Source organism: Camelina sativa, chromosome 14 (assembly GCF_030686135.1).
Source record: "Camelina sativa cultivar CO46 ecotype springtype chromosome 14, ASM3068613v1".
NCBI lineage: Eukaryota > Viridiplantae > Streptophyta > Magnoliopsida > Brassicales > Brassicaceae > Camelina > Camelina sativa.
In genome coordinates, this window is record NC_141893.1 from 1,409,677 (window position 1) to 1,430,051 (window position 20,375).

General features: G+C 38.4%; 1 protein-coding gene and 1 pseudogene across 2 annotated transcripts; one reads left to right on the plus strand and one right to left on the minus strand.

Annotated features, from left to right (window-relative positions):
- Window positions 1-264: 264 nt before the first annotated feature.
- LOC147927746 (multiple C2 domain and transmembrane region protein 10 pseudogene) lies at window positions 265-1,958 on the minus strand (annotated as a pseudogene).
- Window positions 1,959-9,661: 7,703 nt separating this feature from the next.
- Window positions 9,662-20,297, plus strand: LOC104738928 (myosin-8-like). 2 transcript variants are annotated; one of them, XM_087484789.1, is made up of 39 exons: window positions 9,662-10,083; window positions 10,738-10,866; window positions 11,022-11,165; window positions 11,273-11,418; window positions 11,528-11,684; window positions 11,875-11,933; window positions 12,037-12,196; window positions 12,290-12,439; window positions 12,521-12,657; window positions 12,745-12,891; window positions 13,018-13,119; window positions 13,549-13,606; window positions 13,696-13,797; window positions 14,043-14,080; window positions 14,184-14,310; window positions 14,435-14,602; window positions 14,695-14,826; window positions 14,926-15,035; window positions 15,126-15,186; window positions 15,280-15,457; window positions 15,562-15,767; window positions 15,883-16,002; window positions 16,154-16,252; window positions 16,342-16,554; window positions 16,672-16,811; window positions 16,898-17,012; window positions 17,106-17,150; window positions 17,256-17,306; window positions 17,389-17,559; window positions 17,767-17,919; window positions 18,013-18,204; window positions 18,277-18,405; window positions 18,483-18,553; window positions 18,750-18,846; window positions 18,934-18,990; window positions 19,325-19,381; window positions 19,480-19,560; window positions 19,650-19,732; window positions 19,830-20,297. In XM_087484789.1, the coding sequence occupies exons 1-39, from the start codon at window positions 10,081-10,083 to the stop codon at window positions 19,939-19,941; spliced, it is 4,500 nt and encodes a 1,499-aa protein (XP_087340915.1). In that variant the 5' UTR covers window positions 9,662-10,080; the 3' UTR covers window positions 19,942-20,297. The 2 variants fall into 2 exon arrangements, with proteins under 2 accessions (XP_087340915.1, XP_087340916.1); XM_087484790.1 differs by lacking the exons at window positions 9,662-10,083; window positions 10,738-10,866; window positions 11,022-11,165; ... (5 more) ...; window positions 12,521-12,657; window positions 12,745-12,891 and having other exon boundaries at window positions 13,049-13,130.
- The last annotated feature ends 78 nt before the right edge of the window (window positions 20,298-20,375 follow it).

The window sequence follows — 20,375 nt, forward strand, 5'->3', positions numbered from 1 at the left end:
CAAAATGGGTATTTTTGATATTATGTTTTATGTCTATACTTTTGTTTACCACTTAAGAAGTTCGGGACCAAAGAAAAACTACAAGCAGTTAGCAAACTTTTGTAATGAACAGCAAAGCATCCTAATCATTAACACAACAGCTTTGTACCATGCTTAAACCGGTTCGATTTTCCGTTTGTACCCAAAACAAATTAAGATACATTGAACCAAGAAGCGTCTACCAAAAACTTAAAAAACAAAACTCGATAATACCCTTGACCTGTTCTAAAGCAAGCTATCGGCTCTAGACGGCAGCCGCCTAAAGAAGCTAAGCCCTCGCGACGGCAGTTTCCTCCTGAACCGAGGTGGTCGTAGATAATACTGACCGAAGACAGCCATAGTCAACTTAACCGGCACAGCGTAAAACCCAACCGCGGCGATTAAACAGAACACCAAGAAGAGAAAAGTAGCACGCGGATCACGCCAGCTCAACAACGCTTGTACCCTCTCTCCCTGACTTGCCATGTCACCAACCACTGTCTGAACCCTCCCAGCAATGCTCCTAACTCGATCGTATCTCATTTTCACGACATCGAATCCTCTGCTCGTTGGAAACGTGTCAAACTCTTCGTCAAGCTCATCGGGAAACACAGTCTCCGCGTGGGAAAGACGCGCGTCCATGTGCGGTGGATTTCTAGGCCACCGCCTGAAACGCCAAACGCCAACCGCAGCCGCGTAAAGAAACAAACACGGCGACAGAAGCTCCGGAAACAAAACCATAAACAAGAAAGCCGAAACAAAAACCGTCGAGTAGACCGGTTTAGTCCAACGTCTCATAACTTTGACCAATTTAGCAACGGCAACCAAACCGGAAATCACATTAACCAGCCGGAAAAAATTGGCTTTGCTCTTTCTCATACTCCAAACATGGAAATCGTGATCGAGCATATATTCCACAACCTCATGACCTAAAGGCGGCTCAGCTCGACTCAGCCTGGCAGCAACCGCGTTTAGGGTTTGATACCGCAAACGTCAAGCATATGAACGCCTAATGGCTGAGTGTAATGCATCTTCGGAAGCAGTGGTGACATATACATCTGGAGCATATTAAAAGCGTTGCCGCACGATAGCCTAACCGCTAAATGAATCTCACCGGTTTTCTTCACTCCACTGGCGTGCAACACAATCAACGGATACGAATGCGTGTATACTCGTCCTGTCTCTAGCATAGACAACCTAATCCTAACCTTTCCAATCCGCGCATCCCGCGAGTTATTATTGTTCCCATCAATACGTGCGTTATCGAACACACCGACGGTAACAACTGTGCAAGGGTCATTCACTTCCCAAGTATACTGCTCGTTCCACTTTGGGCAGAGACTGTCCACAACGGTCCTTGTTCTGACCCATTTAGGCCCGTACTTAGCCACGCAGTAGGAGTCGGCAGTTCCACCGGATTTCCCGTCCCTAACTTTCATCGGCATCAAACCTGTTGCACTAAGAATTCCAATCTCTAGAAGCCCAACTTGCGGTTTCCAAAGCTCTTTCGCTGTCTGTCTAACGTCGTTGCTATACATTGTTGCTTCATCCAAAACATGGTAGCCACCATCAAGTGATAATCTAAGATGAATTCTCGAACCAAATCGGTTGTTGTTGTTACCGTTATCTAGACTAAACCATCTCGAACCAACAGGTGTATCTCCCGTTCTTCTTTCAACAGCAGAAACCGGAATCTGAACCCTCCCAACAGCCACATTGTTTTGTCCTCCCATTGCACCACCCACACGATCCTCCACAATAGCTGTAACGTAATCCTCAAACGGTTCTGCAACCACAAACATCAAATCCTCGTTCCAATACGGATTCGAAAAGCTCCGGTTAAGACTTGTAGATGAGATTGCAGTCCGCAGAATCTGATTACCAACTTGTAGCTTCGCGGAAAGCTCTGGAAACCTCATGATACTTGATCCTTTGTCCATAACTGCAACATCCTGAGCCTCAATAACTGAAACCCTAAGGTACCATAACTTAGTGTTGAGAAATTAATCGGTTTAATATTGGGTTAAAGTATAATTGGTATCTTGTAAATACACAATTTATAAATTAACCACAAATATATAAGCCAACTAAATAAAACACTCTTATATTTATTTGTAAATCACTCACAATACAAAGTTTATAACTTATAGTAAAAACACTCAAATCTCACACCACTCGTTATTTTTCCAAACCTCACACACTCTCTTATTTATATGTTGCTTAGTATTGCAACTTCTCTTTATTATATTGGATGCTATGGGATGATTTGCTCTCGCTTGATCTCTCTCTATTTATAGGAAGCTTGCAGCCCACTTTTGTTGACAAACATAACAACCACCACTTCTTATTTCAACAATAGAAGCACCGTCCTATTTAATTACCTTCTCTTTTTGACTTTCAGTAAATCTTTGTAGCACATGTGAAAGTGATGATGAATTACTTTTAACACTCCCCCTCATTATCAACTTTCCTTGTGCGTGTAGTCATTCCAAGTAACATTCGAAATCCGATAACCTTAGATGCAGATAAGCTTTTTGTAAAGATGTCTGCAACCTGATCTTGTGTCTTGATTGGTTTCATGACAATATCTCCTTGAAGTACCTTTTCTCGCAAGAAATGATAATGTACCTCCACATGTTTTGTTCGAGCATGAAAAACAGGATTTTCGGCTAAACGAACTGCTGACAGGTTGTCACAGTGTAATGGAACTCCATCTTCTATCGGTTGGTTTAAATCTTTCATGAGTTGAGTCAACCAAGCACATTCTTGTGTTGCCATTGCTCCTGCTCTATATTCTGCTTCTGTGGTTGAAAGAGAAACGGTAGGTTGTCTCTTACTGCACCATGATATAGCTCCAGAACCAAGGTTAAATACATATCCAGTAGTTGACCTCCGAGTGTCATGATCTCCAGCATAGTCAGCATCGCAATAACCATTGAGCTTACTTTGTACTCCTTTCTTGTAAAGGAGTCCCCAATCAATCGTGCCTTTGATATATCTCAAGATTCTTTTAACTGCTTCAAGGTGTGGTTTCTTCGGTTTCTGCATGAACCTGCTAACAACGCCTACAGCGAAAGTTATGTCGGGTCTAGAAAGAGTAAGATAGATAAGACTACCTACGATTTGTCGATACATTGTTGTATCATCCAAGTCTTTTCCATCATAGGCACACAACTTCAAATTTGGCTCCATTGGTGTAGTGATTGGTTTACACTCAGCTAACCCAAACTTCTGAATGAGATCTCTTGCATATTTCTGTTGACCAAGAAATATGCCGTCTTTTGTTCTTTCAACTTCCAATCCTAGGAAGTGATTTAATTCACCAAGTTCTTTCATTTGAAATCGAACAAACAAGTTTTCCCTTGTCCTTTGAATCTCGCCCGTGTCATCTCCGGTGATGATTATATCATCGACATATACAAGAATAATTGATAATTTTTCTCCTTGAATCTTCACGAACAGACTCGAATCTGATGGGGCAACATGATAACCACTTTGGACTAAAAACTCCGCAATCTTCCCGTACCATGCTCTAGGCGCCTGCTTTAAACCATACAAAGCCTTCTTTAATTTGCACACATACTCTGGTTTTTCGTGATTTACGAATCCTTGGGGTTGATCAATATAAATTTCACGATCAAGTTCTCCATTTAGAAAAGCGTTCTTCACATCCATCTGCCATAAATTCCATGACTTACTTGCGGCTAGTGCTAGTAGCACACGAACTGTGGTTATCTTTGCCACTGGACTAAATGTCTCATCATAGTCTATACCATACTCTTGAGAAAATCCACGTACAACTAATCGGGCCTTGTATCGTTCGATTGTACCGTCTGGAAGAGTTTTCAGCTTGTAAACCCATTTGCAGGATATTGGTTTAACACCTTCCGGTTTAGGCACTAAATTCCAAGTTTGATTTTGTTTTAGTGCCAAAATTTCTTCTTCCATAGCTTTTCTCCATTCTGGATTCCTTGACGCTTCTTCGAATGTAGTTGGCTCTTTAACTTCAGCATACGCAGCATTTATGTACTTTGGATTTTTACGTCTTTCTCTTATAGACCTTCGTAGTTGAGGTTGTACTGGCTCCACTTGTTGTTCTTCTTGTTGAGTGGTCTCCACTTCATTTGGTGTTTCATGAACACCTGTTTTCCAAGGGCTTCTTGACTTGGATCCAACGTTCGATTGAGGTGACGGTAACTGTTCTTCTGTGTCTTCATTGCCAGGAGACGATTCTAGTTGTAACTTCGTTTGTAATTTTTCTTGCAACTCATGCGTATCTGGTAAAGCTACCTTGTTTGCCCACCACGAAGATGCCTCATCGAATACAACATTTCGTGAGACATATATCTTGTTTGTATTGGGATCACAACATCTCCAGCCTTTCTTTTGTTCGTCGTATCCCACAAAAATGCAGCGAATGGCCTTCTTGTCAAATTTACTGCGATCTTCATCGGCAATAAAAACATAGCACACACATCCAAATACTCGAAAGTAACTGACCGTTGGTTTCACATCATATAACTTCTGAAATGGTGAAACAAACTCCAATCTTGGTTGTGGCAGCCTATTGGTGATATAAACACCCGTCTTCATGCATTCTGCCCAAAATCTTGTATCAACGTTCTTAGCGTGCAGAAGACTTCGACAAATTTCTGCGAGGTGGCGATTCTTTCTTTCGGCTACTCCATTTTGTTGTGGAGTTTTTGCACAAGTGAGTTGTCTCCGAATATTAACCTCCTTAAGGTAGTTGTTAAACTCGTTTGAAGTGTATTCTCCTCCATTATCAGTGCGTAGGCACTTGATCGTTTTACCGAGCTCACGTTCTACTGTGGTCTTGAATTCTTTAAATTTTTCTAAAGCCTCATCTTTATGCTTTAGAAAATAAACCCATACGTATCTTGAAAAATCATCAATAAAGGTTATCAAATATTGATAACCACGTGTTGATGGTTGTTTGATTTTTCCCAGCAAATCTGAATGAACCAGCTCCAACGGCTCCTTAGCTTTAAAATTTGAATCCTTGTAAGGCAATTGATGTGCCTTACCATATTGGCATCCTGCGCACACAATCTCATGGTTCATCTCAAGTTGTGGGAGTCCCTTCAACATCGACTTCTGCATCATAATCTTTAATTTGCTGTAATTGACATGTCCGAGTCGTGCATGCCACAAGTCGCCAGTGTCACTTCTCCTCGTTTTTTCAACATAGGCTTCTTCTGCTGACATCACATAAATAGCCCTCATTTTTGGTCCTTCTATGAACGGTGTGCCAATAATTTTTAATTCTCGATACACCTTCACATCTTCTGGACCAAACAGTACGTAGTTGCCTGCACTTGTGAGTTGGGGTACGGATAACAGGTTCTTCTTCATTCCTGGGACATGGTAAACATTTCGAAGTTGAATTTCTTCATGTCCATTCTTTTGTGGTAGATTTGTCTCACCAACATGGGCTATTGGCAATTGTGTGTTATCAGCTGTTATAATAACACGATCTCCATTGTATTTTGTGATGTTCACTAATTTTGACACATCTCCTGTCATATGATTTGAACACCCAGAGTCAACGATCCAATCATTTTTGTAGTCGACTGAGTGATCGCATACAGCGGTGAGTGCAAATTCTTTTATTGAGTCTTCCTCTCTTCCATCATCAAGATCCACTTCCTCCGCAAAGAAAGAAGTTTCAAACTCCCAATCTTCTTCTCCATGTCCTTCATTCTTTGAACTTGTGGCAGCATTTCCTTCAACTTTCTTTGACCAACAATTTCTTGCATAATGTCCCTTCTTGCCACAATGGTAACATGCATCACTTTCATTATTATTTTGTTGCCATCGATTCTGACCACCTTGATTATTTTGAGCTCCTCGAGCTCCCCCTGATTGGAAACTTCTCTCATGGTTTCCTTGAGCATCTCGTTCTTGTCCGTGCAAATAAAACTTCATGCGAGTACTCCATGACCCATAATTGTTGTTATTGAGCTTCTCAATAGAGGTAGTAAAATCCGTCATGATTTTACCAAAAGCTTCCAAATAACAACTAAACAAATATATATTAGAGTTGGTCGGATCGACTTCGCTCTGATACCAAATGTTGAGAAATTAATCGGTTTAATATTGGGTTAAAGTATAATTGGTATCTTGTAAATACACAATTTATAAATTAACCACAAATATATAAGCCAACTAAATAAAACACTCTTATATTTATTTGTAAATCACTCACAATACAAAGTTTATAACTTATAGTAAAAACACTCAAATCTCACACCACTCGTTATTTTTCCAAACCTCACACACTCTCTTATTTATATGTTGCTTAGTATTGCAACTTCTCTTTATTATATTGGATGCTATGGGATGATTTGCTCTCGCTTGATCTCTCTCTATTTATAGGAAGCTTGCAGCCCACTTTTGTTGACAAACATAACAACCACCACTTCTTATTTCAACAATAGAAGCACCGTCCTATTTAATTACCTTCTCTTTTTGACTTTCAGTAAATCTTTGTAGCACATGTGAAAGTGATGATGAATTACTTTTAACACTTAGGAGACAATTAAACCTTTGATTTGATCGATAAGAGTCCCTCAATGTGAACGTTTCCAGCATTTGAATGCCACGCCTCAGCGAAAGCCTCATCAGCTTGAGTCCCGAACCACACCGAAACCATAAGCTCTCCACCGCATCTACCTCCGTTTCTACTCTCTATCTTGTACCATTGCGGAGCTAAGGGACTATCTGGAGGAACCCGGGTTGGGATTTCGCTTAAATCAAACCAGACCCGACCCGTATACTCATCTTTGTTACCTTGTTTGACGAACACCTCAACAACAGATGATTGAATGGTTTCTTTGGAAAAGGCAAAGACTTGATTCCACTCGGGGTTAGTCGAATTCGAACTCACTTTTTTAGTAACTCCCCTGTAATTACCCAATTTCACTTCCGACACGACCTCGCTGGACACTGACAAGTCCTTAGCTTTCTCGATTCTTACATAAAGGTACTGCATTTGCTCAACGAGATCATAAGTCGAGCTTGATTTATCCTTGTGACTACTCAAACCGCCAACGCCACTACTACTTCCTCCCAGACGAGGCTTTGTCTCCTTAAGCGAAAACTCACTCAACCCGTTTGCGTAGATGACAGGTCCGGGTCCGGACATTGGCCCGGGAAGAGCGGTTATCACAAGAGGCTTTATCTCACCTTGGTTTGGATAAAACGGTAGCATCCGCTGTCCTTGACCGTTCTGCTGTTGATTTCCAATGTTGTGATTGTGAAGAGCAATCTGTTGCTGTTGCTGTTGTTGTTGAATCGCCATGGAAGAGGTTAAGTTCTGTACTTTCTTGCTTTTCTTTGAACCACCGACCCGTTAACCCGGCGGACGTTTTCACCGTTTTCCGCCGTTGTGGTGATGTAGTGTTTGATGCTGATTTCTCCACGCACGGACGAGAAAAGGCTCCTCTTTTCAAGAGTATAGAGCTGAACCACTGACTCTGCTTCCCTCCCAACGCCGGAACCCAAAACCCTAACCTTACCCAGGAAGTTTCTGCTGTTTGAGGAACGCTTCTCGTTGTAAACACTGATTTCTAGGGTTTTATATCTGAGGTCGATGACGTGAAAGACGAGCTTCTCGTTCCAGATAGGGTTTAAGTCTTTGGGTTTGACCTTAGTTCGGAGACGTTGGTTCTCGAACTCCACTTCCACAAAAGGAGAGGAAGACCCTTCGCCATCTTTTGGCAGGAGATTGTGGGCTCCCACTACTTCCACCACGAGCTTCTCGTTGCCGGAGCAGGTTTTAGCCGTAGTCATTACAGGTTAAAAACAGAGATATAAACAACAACAATGGAGAAGAGAGAGAGAGAGATAGTAGAAGAAGATGGAAATTAACTTGACAGAAGAAAGAGAGATTAAAAATTTAAAAGAACAAGGAAAACGAAAAGACAAGGAATGAGAGTAGAGAGAGAGAGAGAAATTGAGTGAAAAGAGTCTCTGAAAATACAGACAGACATTAGCAAGAGAGAGCGTGCCATGGGAGAGAATCTTGATTTTGTATTTTCTTGTAAAGTCAGATATATTTTTCACCTTAAATATGATTTTTTTTTAATCACGGCTTCGAATAAATTCGAAAATAAGGTAAGTATGTATGTGTAGACTTCAATAAAAAAACAGAACGAACATAAAGAAAGGGACAGAACAGCCTCGAGCTTCACGGCTCTCGCTCTGGTCGCGCGTGGAATAACAACGTCTACTCATCAACCAATTACATGGCTCTGCGGCTGCGTATGCTATTTGCTTTGCTCCTGATTCACTGGGATCCACTTTATTTTTATCCTCTGTTTTTTAATTTATTATTAGTACTATTTTCAGCTTAAAAGGCGTGTGTTCACGCGCTGAGTTTAACGCGTGAGAGAAGGGATGGTGGAAAGAAGAGACGCTCAATCCTCGTGGCGGGTCAAACCTCAAAGGTCTATGGAACAGCAATTTTGTCTCAAAAGAGTATTTTGTCAAGAGTACTCTGCATTAATTGTGGATATTAGTACTACACTGCAGTCTGCAGTAGTTCTTTATATATTGACATTCTTCCGGTTAAATTAGTTTAGTTCTCTTGTTTAGTGGGAGATATTTATAATCCTTTTTGTAACCATAAATTATCATTTAGGACAATTTGACCTACTTAGACTTTGATTTATCCAAAAAAAAAAATGTTTCAAATAGCACATTGAAACTTATAAAACTTCCACGAGCAGAGAAAAGGGATGGACTTAAGAGTTTTGCAGGTTTGTTATCTTAACGTTTTTTCTTTTTTTTTTAGTTCCAATAAAATCAATTATATATGGGCATGCATTTTTTCTGTCACAGTTGTGTTTTCATTTTTCGCTTCATGGGTTTCTTTCATTTAATGTCTTCTACATATAAAATGCTCTGGTTTGTGGCTGAGGGGATATACGGGCCTAGGCCTGGAACTTATAAAATGCTCTGGTTTGTGGCTGAGGGGATATACGGACCTAGGCCTGGAACTTCTTAGTAATTCAAAAAAAACTAGAAGAAGTTAATAATTTACTGAACTACTAAAAAAAAACCTTAACACTATTCATATACACAGGTTCAAGTTAAGCCGCCATTAACCCGTTGTTAGTTTTTACTTTGACGCTAAAGCCCAATATGATGCGGCAAAGAAAAACCCAACACTGATTAGAATACAGAAAAGGCCCATCTTCTACAAGAAGCCCACATATATTGTCATACGAAGGAAGGAACCTTTAACTACAGTAGTATATGCTTTTTAGTGCTTTTCATTACTCGGGTTCTCTCCATCCGATATTTGAATATTTCCATAATTTTTTCCGTACCTTTTTGCTAGTAGTTAACACTTAACACATTCTCAATTCTTTTAGCTGAAAGCCTGAAAATACATATACATATAAAAATAAAATAAAATAAAATAAAAACTATTACATGAGTTGTATTATTACTACTACTGATTACCAAAAAAAAAAAAAAAATTAGATATTGTAAGAAATCAGACAAAATTAGTATTTTTATTTCCGCGTCCGAAATAGAAGGTCGTAATATAGAAGAAAAGACAGGGGTAGTATGGGGAAGAAGGTGTATGAATTCAACGTCTAGTTATGATGCTGTCATTTTAATTAAAGTAAATTACTTTATTAATTTTCTCAGAGAGAGAGAAAAAAAAAAAAAAACAAATCCCAAAGGTGGGGGGAGGTAAAGGAGGGGGAGAGGGAAGCACGAAGAAAGCCCCAAACAACCAAAAAATTTATAATCTGACAGATAAAAGGAAAAACTTTTTCATCGACATTACAACAAATCAAGAATCAGAAACAACGCCTTTCGATTTCACCCTTTTTTTGTTTTTTGCTTTTCTGGGGATTGAATCTCGTTTCGAAGCATTATCGCATTCGCATTGTCGGTGTATATCGGATGGGCTTAGTTTAACAAGAAGAGAAGTTCAATGTTGTTGCTCTGAATCGTCAACTTAGATCCATCCTTACAGAAAGCAAAAAAGAGCATCGAGTTTGTAATAATTCGTTAGACAAAATTATGGTAAATGTTTTATTTTCTTTTCTGATTACATTTTTGAAATGCGTTTTGTTTACGATGATTACATTTTTGAAAGGGTTTATGTTTTCTGATTTGTTTGTCTCGTGTGTTTGACGTTTTATTGAATCTGAGTCATCATTGATGAATTTTTTTAGTTTGGCGATTGTGATATATATATATATATATATATATATTTTACAATCTTTGCAAAATGCTCCTTTGTGCTGTTTTTTTGAGTCATGGCAGATATTTTGACTTCAATCCCAGACATGTCTGTTAGTCTTTCGTGTTTAGTCCCTATCTTTGTCTGACATTTAGCTACCAGTGCTTACAGAAACGTTTAGACGTGTAGGTGCATTAATGCTGTTTTCGTTACCAGCATCAAGTTCTATATGCTATTTTGAAGCTACATGCAAGTTTCATTGTTTTCAAAACGCACTACCGTTCGATTATACTATGCAATCTTGTATACGTCATGGAAGCTTGAATTTGTTGTTGCAATGTTATTTGAGTGATGTTAAGTTCTTGTTTACATACATACAAGTAAAGACTTCCTCGGAATATAATTAAAACAAAGTGACATAACTTCACCAGTTCTTCTTTATATATCTGTTAATGGAGAAACTATTCCCTTTTAACTCCCTTTGTTTTCTGCAGGTTGCTGCCTTCAATCCTGCTGTTGGGTCCCATGTGTGGGTGGAGGACCCCGATGAAGCATGGCTAGATGGTGAAGTTGTTGAGATTAATGGTGACCAGATCAAAGTTCTCTGCACTTCAGGGAAACAAGTATGTGCTTTATTATCCTGCCCTTTTGACTCTGATGGCCTTTTTCAGATGTTCTTTTTATTAATCATACAATATCTTCCTCTGCTTTGTGTGTTTGGCTCTGGAAGCAAGAGAACCTTTTACGAAAAACTTTTTTTCTTTTTTTTAAAACACAGGTCGTTGTTAACGCTTCCAATATATATCCAAAAGATGTCGAAGCGCCAGCATCTGGCGTGGAAGATATGACAAGACTGGCTTATTTACATGAACCTGGAGTTCTTCAGAATTTACAATCAAGATATGATATTAATGAAATTTATGTGAGTAACTTCACTGAGATTAAACTTCTTGTATGGTTAAAAGCACATGTACTACTCTACATATGTTTATAATTCACAATGGCTACTGAATCCCGTTTTACTTTCAGACATATACAGGAAGCATACTGATTGCTGTTAACCCATTTAGAAGACTTCCGCATCTATATAGTAGCCATATGATGGCTGAATATAAAGGGGCTTCCCTCGGTGAGCTGAGTCCACATCCTTTTGCCGTTGCAGATGCTGCATATAGGTAATTTAGCACATACTCATTCAAAAATGTTTTGCTTTTATTTTTTATTTTTTTTTCAAATGTTATCATTGATGTAATTGGTCTGTTTGCTTGGTTTATTCTATCGCAGACAGATGGTTAATGAAGGAGTTAGTCAATCAATCCTGGTTAGCGGAGAAAGTGGTGCTGGTAAAACTGAAAGCACAAAGTTGCTTATGAGATATCTTGCCTACATGGGTGGGAGAGCTGCTGCTGAGGGAAGAAGTGTTGAGCAGAAAGTGTTGGAGGTGAAAAGATGCTTTTTTTTTCTTTTCTTATTTATAGAACAGTCAGATTTTCACCTTATCAGTTATTACAAATTCAGAGTTTATTTTGCACTAGAAACTTAAGTAAGTAAATAAAAAAGTGATTCTAGTGTCCTAGACTGGCTTATTGCGTTGATCTGTTTCTTATTGCTTATATTTACTTTTCATACAGTCGAATCCTGTTTTAGAAGCCTTTGGAAATGCAAAGACTGTTAGGAACAATAATTCCAGGTAAGGAGGTTTCCCTGTACTTTGCTTTGCATTCTTTCAGTTATTATTATTATTTTTTGTTGTATGTGAAAGGTTTGAAATATATTGTTTGTGTATTTAATAGTCGATTTGGTAAGTTCGTGGAGATTCAATTTGACGAATCGGGGAGGATATCTGGAGCTGCTATAAGAACTTATTTGTTGGAAAGATCGCGTGTTTGTCAGGTGTCTGATCCCGAAAGAAACTATCATTGTTTCTACATGATTTGTGCTGCACCAGAAGAAGTAAGTTTCCAGATCAATATTAACTTTATAAATAACCAGTGAAGTAGCTGCTGATTCACGGCATACTAAAGTACATCTTATCTCTACTGTCAGGATGTTAAGAGGTTTAAGCTTGGTGATCCCAAGACATACCACTATCTCAATCAGTCTAAGTGTATAGCATTGGATGGTATGAATGATGCGGAGGAATATCATGCAACAAGAAAGGCTATGGATGTCGTTGGGATCAGTACTGAGGAGCAGGTAACTCCATCTGTTGAATTTAGTAAAACCTGGTATATTAACTTGGTCACCAACTTCTTAACATTTCCGGTATGTCGGTAGGATGCAATTTTCCGCGTTGTGGCTTCCATTCTGCATCTGGGGAATATTGAATTTGCTAAAGGAACAGAGATTGATTCATCAATTCCCAGAGATGAAAAATCTTGGTTTCATTTAAGAACCGCCGCCGAGCTTCTCATGTAAGTGGCTTGACTTATAAACTGGAGTGGGTTGCTTCTGTATGTGACTGGAGTCGGCATCCATACTCACACGATCTTTTGTTGCAGGTGTGATGAAAAATCACTTGAGGATTCTCTATGCAAGCGTATCATGGTAACTCGTGATGAAACAATCACAAAAACTCTTGATCCAGAAGCAGCTCTTCTTAGCAGAGATGCTTTGGCCAAAATCATGTACTCAAGGTTGTTTGACTGGTGAGTTTCTCTGTTTACAACTGACGAAAACATTCTCAGTAGCTAATTCTCTTCATTGGAAAACATAAGTGTGAATTGTTTCTCAAACAGAGCTGTTTTATACTAAATATTTTTCTGTCTGTCTAGGCTCGTTGAGAAGATTAATACTCAAATTGGTCAAGATCCTGATTCAAAGTACTTGATTGGTGTTCTGGATATTTATGGATTCGAGAGTTTCAAGACAAACAGGTGCTTAACCGGTATGCCTATTGTTTTCAGATTACATAGATGGGTTTCTTATCAAGAAAAGGTCTACAAAAATTAGAAATTCTGGTTGTTTGACTTAACATATGGAGTTTTCAATGTGTCATGTCTTGCTCTTACTTAGTGTTCTATATTGGTCTGATCTGTTTCATCGTCAAGGGCGGCAGTGCTGTTTTTAACGTGGACAGTTGAGATTTTTCTATTTCCTATTGTTATTTGAGCTTGTGAGTTTACCCTTCTAAAATGTTATTCGAAACGGGCTATCGTTAGATAATTATATTATACAACTGATGAAACTTATCTGAGGGAAAGTATTTACTATGTTACCGTCAAAATTTATGACCATGTTGGATTCTAGTTTGTTGTGTTCTTTGTCCCACTGCTTACTGTTTTTTTTTTTTTTTTTTTTTGCAGTTTTGAGCAATTTTGCATCAATTTGACTAATGAGAAACTTCAGCAGCACTTTAATCAGGTTCTGATCAAATAACCTCTTTCATTTTCGGCCTTCTGCATTTCTGGAGTTCTGTAGGTTTCTAATTTATTTGACATCATACTATGCAGCACGTCTTTAAAATGGAGCAAGAGGAGTATAAAAAGGAGGAGATCAACTGGAGCTATATTGAGTTTGTTGACAATCAAGATATTTTAGACCTAATAGAAAAGGTATCCTGTGATAATCTCTATTTTTTTCATTCATGCACAGTGATCCTTGAAATGTCTAACATGTTTTAGGATGCTCTTAAAGCCTCTAAGACACCCAAAATTGTTCTCTTAGTTTTTTCTTAGTGATGCTTTTCTCAACCATAGTTGTGATCGCTATCTGTCTTGTTGTGTCATTGATAATTTTATGTTATGGATCTCGTTTGATTAGTTTCTCATTTTTGGTGTTTGTTTATTTTTACCTTCAGAAACCCGGAGGTATTATCGCTCTTCTAGATGAAGCTTGGTGAGTTTGAAACCCAATCTAATTTGTTCTCCTTTCAAATTAATTTTCCAACGTTTTTTTCTTTCTAAAGAAATGTATCTGAAGTGATGCTTTCCTTTTGCAGTATGTTTCCTAGATCAACACACGAGACATTTGCTCAGAAGCTATATCAGACATACAAAAACCACAAGCGCTTTACCAAGCCGAAATTGGCTCGCAGTGACTTCACAATTTGTCATTATGCTGGTGATGTGAGCATCTTTTGCTTCTCCGCTGAATTCATTGGTTCAAATGATACGTGAAAAGTTATAGAATATAGTCAGTAGTTGGGTTGTAAATATTTCGTTTAACAACCAATGAGGGTTCTTGTTCCAGGTCACGTATCAGACAGAATTTTTTCTAGACAAGAACAAGGATTATGTTATTGCAGAGCATCAAGCGTTATTAAATGCTTCTACATGTTCTTTTGTTGCAAACTTGTTCCCACCATTATCTGACGATTCCAAACAATCAAAGTTTTCCTCTATCGGTACCCGTTTCAAGGTGAGTCTGATTTTTATCTCCACTTTCACATTAGCATGTTTTAATCTGTTTTTTTTAAAGGCTACAGATTCTATGTTTGTGTTTATTTGCAGCAACAATTGGTATCACTGCTTGAGATTCTCAATACAACGGAGCCACATTATATCAGATGTATAAAGCCTAATAACCTTTTGAAGCCTGGAATCTTTGAGAACCAAAATGTTCTACAGCAATTGCGTTGCGGGGTGCGAATGACATCTCTTTTCAGTTAAATAATCAAGCTTCTCGTGAAAATTATCAATTCCAGAAGAATGATGTTTTTTTGGGTATTGTTCTGACCTCAGGGAGTGATGGAGGCAATCCGGATTAGTTGTGCTGGCTATCCTACTAGGAAGCACTTTGACGAGTTCTTGAACAGATTTGGTATCATTGCTCCACAAGTGTTGGACAAGAAGTAAGATATCTCTTCCTCCTCGGATATCCTTTGAATGCGAGGTCATTTTCAATGACTTGTCTTGCTGACTCCTCTGTTTTTTTTTACTAGTTCTGATGAACCAGCTGCTTGCAAGAAGCTTCTTGATAAGGCCGGACTTGAAGGATATCAGGTAATTTCTTTAATCAGCAGAATATTATTTGTCAGTTTCTTCAGTCTGCTTCTATAATGAGTTACCTGAAATTGGAAGGGTTTATTTTTGTAGATTGGTAAATCAAAGGTTTTTCTTAGGGCCGGACAAATGGCAGACTTGGATACTCGGCGAACTGAAATCTTGGGAAGATCGGCGAGCATTATCCAAAGAAAAGTGCGATCTTATCTTGCGAAGAAAGCTTTTATCCAGCTGCGTATCTCTGCTACACAGATCCAGGCAGTTTGCAGAGGTAATTACTACTCTCTTCAAGACTGTAGACTGTCATCTTCTTCTTGTTTGTCTTTGTTTTTCAGTTTACTTCTAAAACTAACTTTTGGGTCACAATCTTTTCAGGTTATCTTGCTAGAAGTATTTACGAAGGCATGCGTAGGGAATCTGCTGTTTTGAAAATCCAGAGAGACTTGCGTAAGTTTCTGGCTAGGAAAGCTTACACTGAGCTATTTTCTGCTACTATTTCAATTCAAGCGGGTATGCGTGGTATGGTTTCCCGAAAGGAACTGTGTTTCAGAAGGCAGACTAAAGCTGCAACAATAATCCAGGTATGATGTTTCAAAATTACTGAACAGTAGCAAGAAAACCGTCGAATAACAACGGGACTAATGGTTTTTCTCTGTGTCGCGTTCTAATCGTGACAACACCCATTTCACAATACAGAGCCGGTGTCGTGTATACTTGGCTCGGCTGCATTACAGAAAACTAAAGAAAGCAGCTATCACGACACAATGTGCATGGAGAGGAAAAGTTGCGCGGAAAGAACTCAAAAACCTTAAGATGGTGAGTTGTGGTTTCTTTCTTCGTTTAGTTTTGCTTCTTTTATCTGACCATCCTAGTACTTGGTCGAAATGAACTATTTTATGAAGTTGACTTCTTAATATTTTGTTTTGTATGAAAAGTAACACAGTTCTATAATTCATTCGACTCACAGGCTGCTCGAGAAACAGGAGCTCTTCAAGAAGCCAAAAACAAGCTAGAGAAGCAAGTTGAGGAACTGACATGGAGATTACAGTTAGAAAAACGAATGAGGGTGAGTTTTTTCTTTCCTTGTCAAATCTACTTCTTACTGCACTGAATCAAAATTGCTAAATTACCCTCTTTTCATTCCCAATGCTGCAGACTGACCTGGAAGAGGCCAAAAAGCAAGAAAATGCAAAATATGAGTCTTCTTTAGAGGAAATACAAAATAAGTTTAAAGAAACTGAGGCATTGCTTGTTAAAGAGCGTGAAGCTGCCAAGAAAGTTTCCGAGGTGCTCCCTATTATTAAGGAGGTTCCTGTAGTTGACCAGGAATTAATGGAGAAACTCACAAATGAAAATGAAAAGTTGAAGGTGAGTCTCGATTGTGGATCTGTAGCTTATCATAGTTAACTGGGGATCCATAAAACCACCAATTGGAAAAATCTGCTGAAAAGTATTGGTCTCCTCTATATTGCTTGTCTTATGCAGGGGATGGTAAGTTCTCTTGAGGTAAAGATAGATGAAACAGCAAAGGAACTTCAGGAGACAAGCAAGATTAGTCAGGATAGACTAAAGCAAGCGTTGGCGGCAGAATCTAAAGTAGCGAAGTTGAAGACTGCAATGCAGAGGTACTGTTTTGCATGAATTTCTCATTTAGCACTGGTAGTAATATATACTTATCTTGTTCAAACGATAGCTGATGTTTCATTTTCAGGCTTGAAGAGAAGATTTCAGACATGGAAGCCGAGAAACAAATTATGCTTCAGCAAACGATCTTAAACACGACTGCGAAAACTGTAACAGGGCATCCTCCAACTGCAACTATTAAGGTAGAATGTTTCTTTGATACTAAGATATATGGTCTTGTGGATTACCTTATACTTGTGCCTGATGTTTAACTTTTTGTTGATTCCTGTTTGCAGAATCTGGAAAATGGACACCGTACAAACTTGGAAAACCAGTTCAATGTAGGATAGTTCTTCCAAAATAACATCTTGATCTCTTGGATTTCTCATATCTTTTTCTTTTGCATTTTCTATTGGTTGATTCATCTGAGGAATATACTTTTCCAGGAAGCTGAGTTCGATGGAAATGCTGCGAGATCTGCTGCAGAACGTCAACTTGTACGGGCCAATCACTTTATACTATATATGCAAACAGTTTTAATACGTATTTCCGTTAAACTGATTTACTCTATCTCTGCAGGAGAATGTTGATACTCTCATTAACTGTGTCAAGGAAAACATCGGTTTCAGTAATGGGAAACCTATTGCTGCATTTACAATATACAAGTGTCTTCTTCACTGGAAGTGCTTTGAATCAGAGAAGACTAGTGCGTTTGATCGTCTTATTGAGATGATTGGTTCCGCGATTGAGGTAAATTGATCTGCATTTTTTTGGCATTATGAAGATACTGATATGTCCCAAATGAGGATTCTTGTGTATGTTTTAACAACTCTTTGTAGACGGTTTTTGTCAGTTACTAATCCCTAGGTATAGAAATAATTATTTGCGTGACAAACCTGATTTTACCTTAGTTAAATTGGAAGTTTTAACCGCTCTACTGAAATTTTATCTTTTCAGAATGAAGATGACAATAGTCATTTGGCATATTGGTTGACAAACACATCAGCACTGCTGTTTTTACTTCAAAAAAGTCTTAAAACTGGTGGCACTGGAACAACTGCAAGCAAGAAGCCACCTATCACAACTTCCTTGTTTGGAAGAATGGCCTTGGTATATAAACTTTTATGTTAGTAGAGCTTTTTGACGAATCTTTTACTTTCAATGTCAAGAATGTTAACTATTCTTTCCCTTATCGGTAATCAGAGTTTCCGCTCTTCACCAAACCTTGCTGCTGCGGCTGAAGCTGCTGCTCTTGCGGTGATCCGCCCAGTGGAGGCAAAATACCCGGCTCTGCTTTTCAAGCAACAGCTTGCAGCATATGTAGAGAAAATATTTGGGATGATTAGAGATAACTTGAAGAAAGAGCTCTCAGCTTTAATATCTCTGTGCATTCAGGTTTCATTGACGTCTCTATTTTTTTTTCCTGTCTTTATGTTGTTTCCTAAGGATGTGGCCACTGGCTTTCAGGCACCGAGAATTTCAAAAGGAGGGATGCAAAGATCTGGTAGGTCTGTTGGAAAAGATTCCCCTGCTATTCACTGGCAGAGCATTATTGATGGTCTCAATTTGCTTCTTGCCATAATGAAAGAAAACTATGTAAGGAAATAGTAAAACTACCATGACACTGATCTGTTTTCAACTCCTTAAATTCTCATATGTTTGATGGTTTACAGGTTCCCTTGGTACTCATCCAAAAGTTACACACTCAAACTTTCTCGTTCATCAATGTGCAACTGTTTAACAGGTAAATAATACCTGAAAGCTACATTTAACGGTTTCTACGCACTTTTTTACCGATACTTGTCACTGTTCAAGTTGAATACAAGACATCTACAGTAAACTAAACAAAGTGACTGTTTTTATTGCCCAATTTTCCTTCTGAAGGCTAGACCATAGTCCACAGTTTTCTTACTTTTTTCTCCCTTAACATCTTCAAACAGCCTTCTACTGCGTAAAGAGTGCTGTACATTCAGTAATGGAGAATTTGTAAAGTCTGGGCTTGCAGAGCTAGAGTTGTGGTGCGGCCAAGTCAATGAAGTATAGAAACTTTCTCAAAGCTTTCTTAATTATAGAAACTTTCTTGCGTCTCATTATATCATTTAAATTCATTCTTTGACTTTGCAGTATGCTGGGCCATCTTGGGATGAACTGAAACACATCAGACAAGCTGTTGGGTTCCTGGTATGTTTTACCCTCTTGATGAACTCTGACTATGCTTCCAAAGAAACTGATTAACTGCTGATAATTGTGTTTTATTTTGGTTTGTTCTGTGATAAGACTGAATAGTCTCTCGTAACAATCTCTGCATACTTTATAATTTGTACTTATTAGACTGCTGTTATAGTCCAATATCTGAAAGACTCAAACCTTGGCTACTGCTTTCGTTAGATTACTGAAACCAAACATTCTTGTACACAATCTTATGTCGATCTATATGGGTAATATAGTTATTCTTAGTCTCAACTGACTTTCCTTAAACCATACTAATAGCTCTCTTCTCCTCGTTCCTCTTCAGGTTATCCACCAAAAGTACAGAGTGTCATATGATGATATAGTACATGATCTTTGCCCGGTAAAGCTCCTTCTTAGTATCTACAAACATGTTTTGAGGATACTCTTTACTGGCTTAGACTCGTTATTCAATCGTTTTCTTGATTCAATTTATTCCAGATCCTTAGTGTCCAACAACTTTACCGGATATGCACATTATACTGGGACGACTGCTATAACACCCGAAGTGTGTCTCAAGAGGTATCTAACTGAAAAAGATAAATATAATTTTTAGGGTCAATTTCAACCCCTTTTTAAGATGCTGAGCAAAGTGTAAACCTCTATCACAGGTAATATCGAGCATGCGTGCGCTCATGACAGAGGAATCCAACGATGCAGACAGCAATTCCTTCTTGTTGGATGATAATTCCAGGTAACTCTCTCGCGAGATTTGATAAGCTTAAGTATCAATCAGTAAAAAGTAAAAAGTAAAAAACCATAACGGGATGATCTTCTTGTCTTTGCTGCAGCATACCCTTCTCAATCGACGAAATATCCAGTTCGATGCACGAAAAAGATTTTGCGAGTGTAAAACCGGCTAAAGAGCTTCTGGAAAATCCAGACTTTGTATTCTTGCACTAGTTCCTTGGAATAGAGAAGCTCAGATTCTAAAAGCTCTTCCTCTGTTTTTTTAGTCTGAGGTGGAGAGAGGTGCCTTCTTGAACCAAAAGGAAAGAAGATTAGGAAAGTGTAAAGTTTTACTTGTTGTGGGGTTGTTTCTTGCAAATACCTCTTGTGATTCTCTCACCAATTCATTCTTTTATTATTTTGACCCCATTACAAAAAAAAATTTCGTTTTTAGACCCGACATTATACGTTATAGTATTTGTTTTGTTAATTCTTTTCCCAAGCTCTTATTATGTCCAATTTAGTGACTGCGTGATGAAAGATCCTTAATTTTCTGTACAGAATTAATGTAATTTCACTTTTTCATAAAACTTGTCTCTTGCGGCAAGTACATTTTTCGATATTTTCTTCTTTATAAAAATGTAATAGTAAGACTGTTATTCTATTAG

Excerpts from the sequence above, each read along its gene's own strand:
- LOC104738928 (XM_087484789.1), top strand. Across the intron at positions 14,311-14,434 it reads TTTGTCATTATGCTGGTGAT|GTCACGTATCAGACAGAATT; the intron begins GTGAGCATCTTT and ends TTCTTGTTCCAG. Across the intron at positions 17,560-17,766 it reads TGATTGGTTCCGCGATTGAG|AATGAAGATGACAATAGTCA; the intron begins GTAAATTGATCT and ends TTATCTTTTCAG.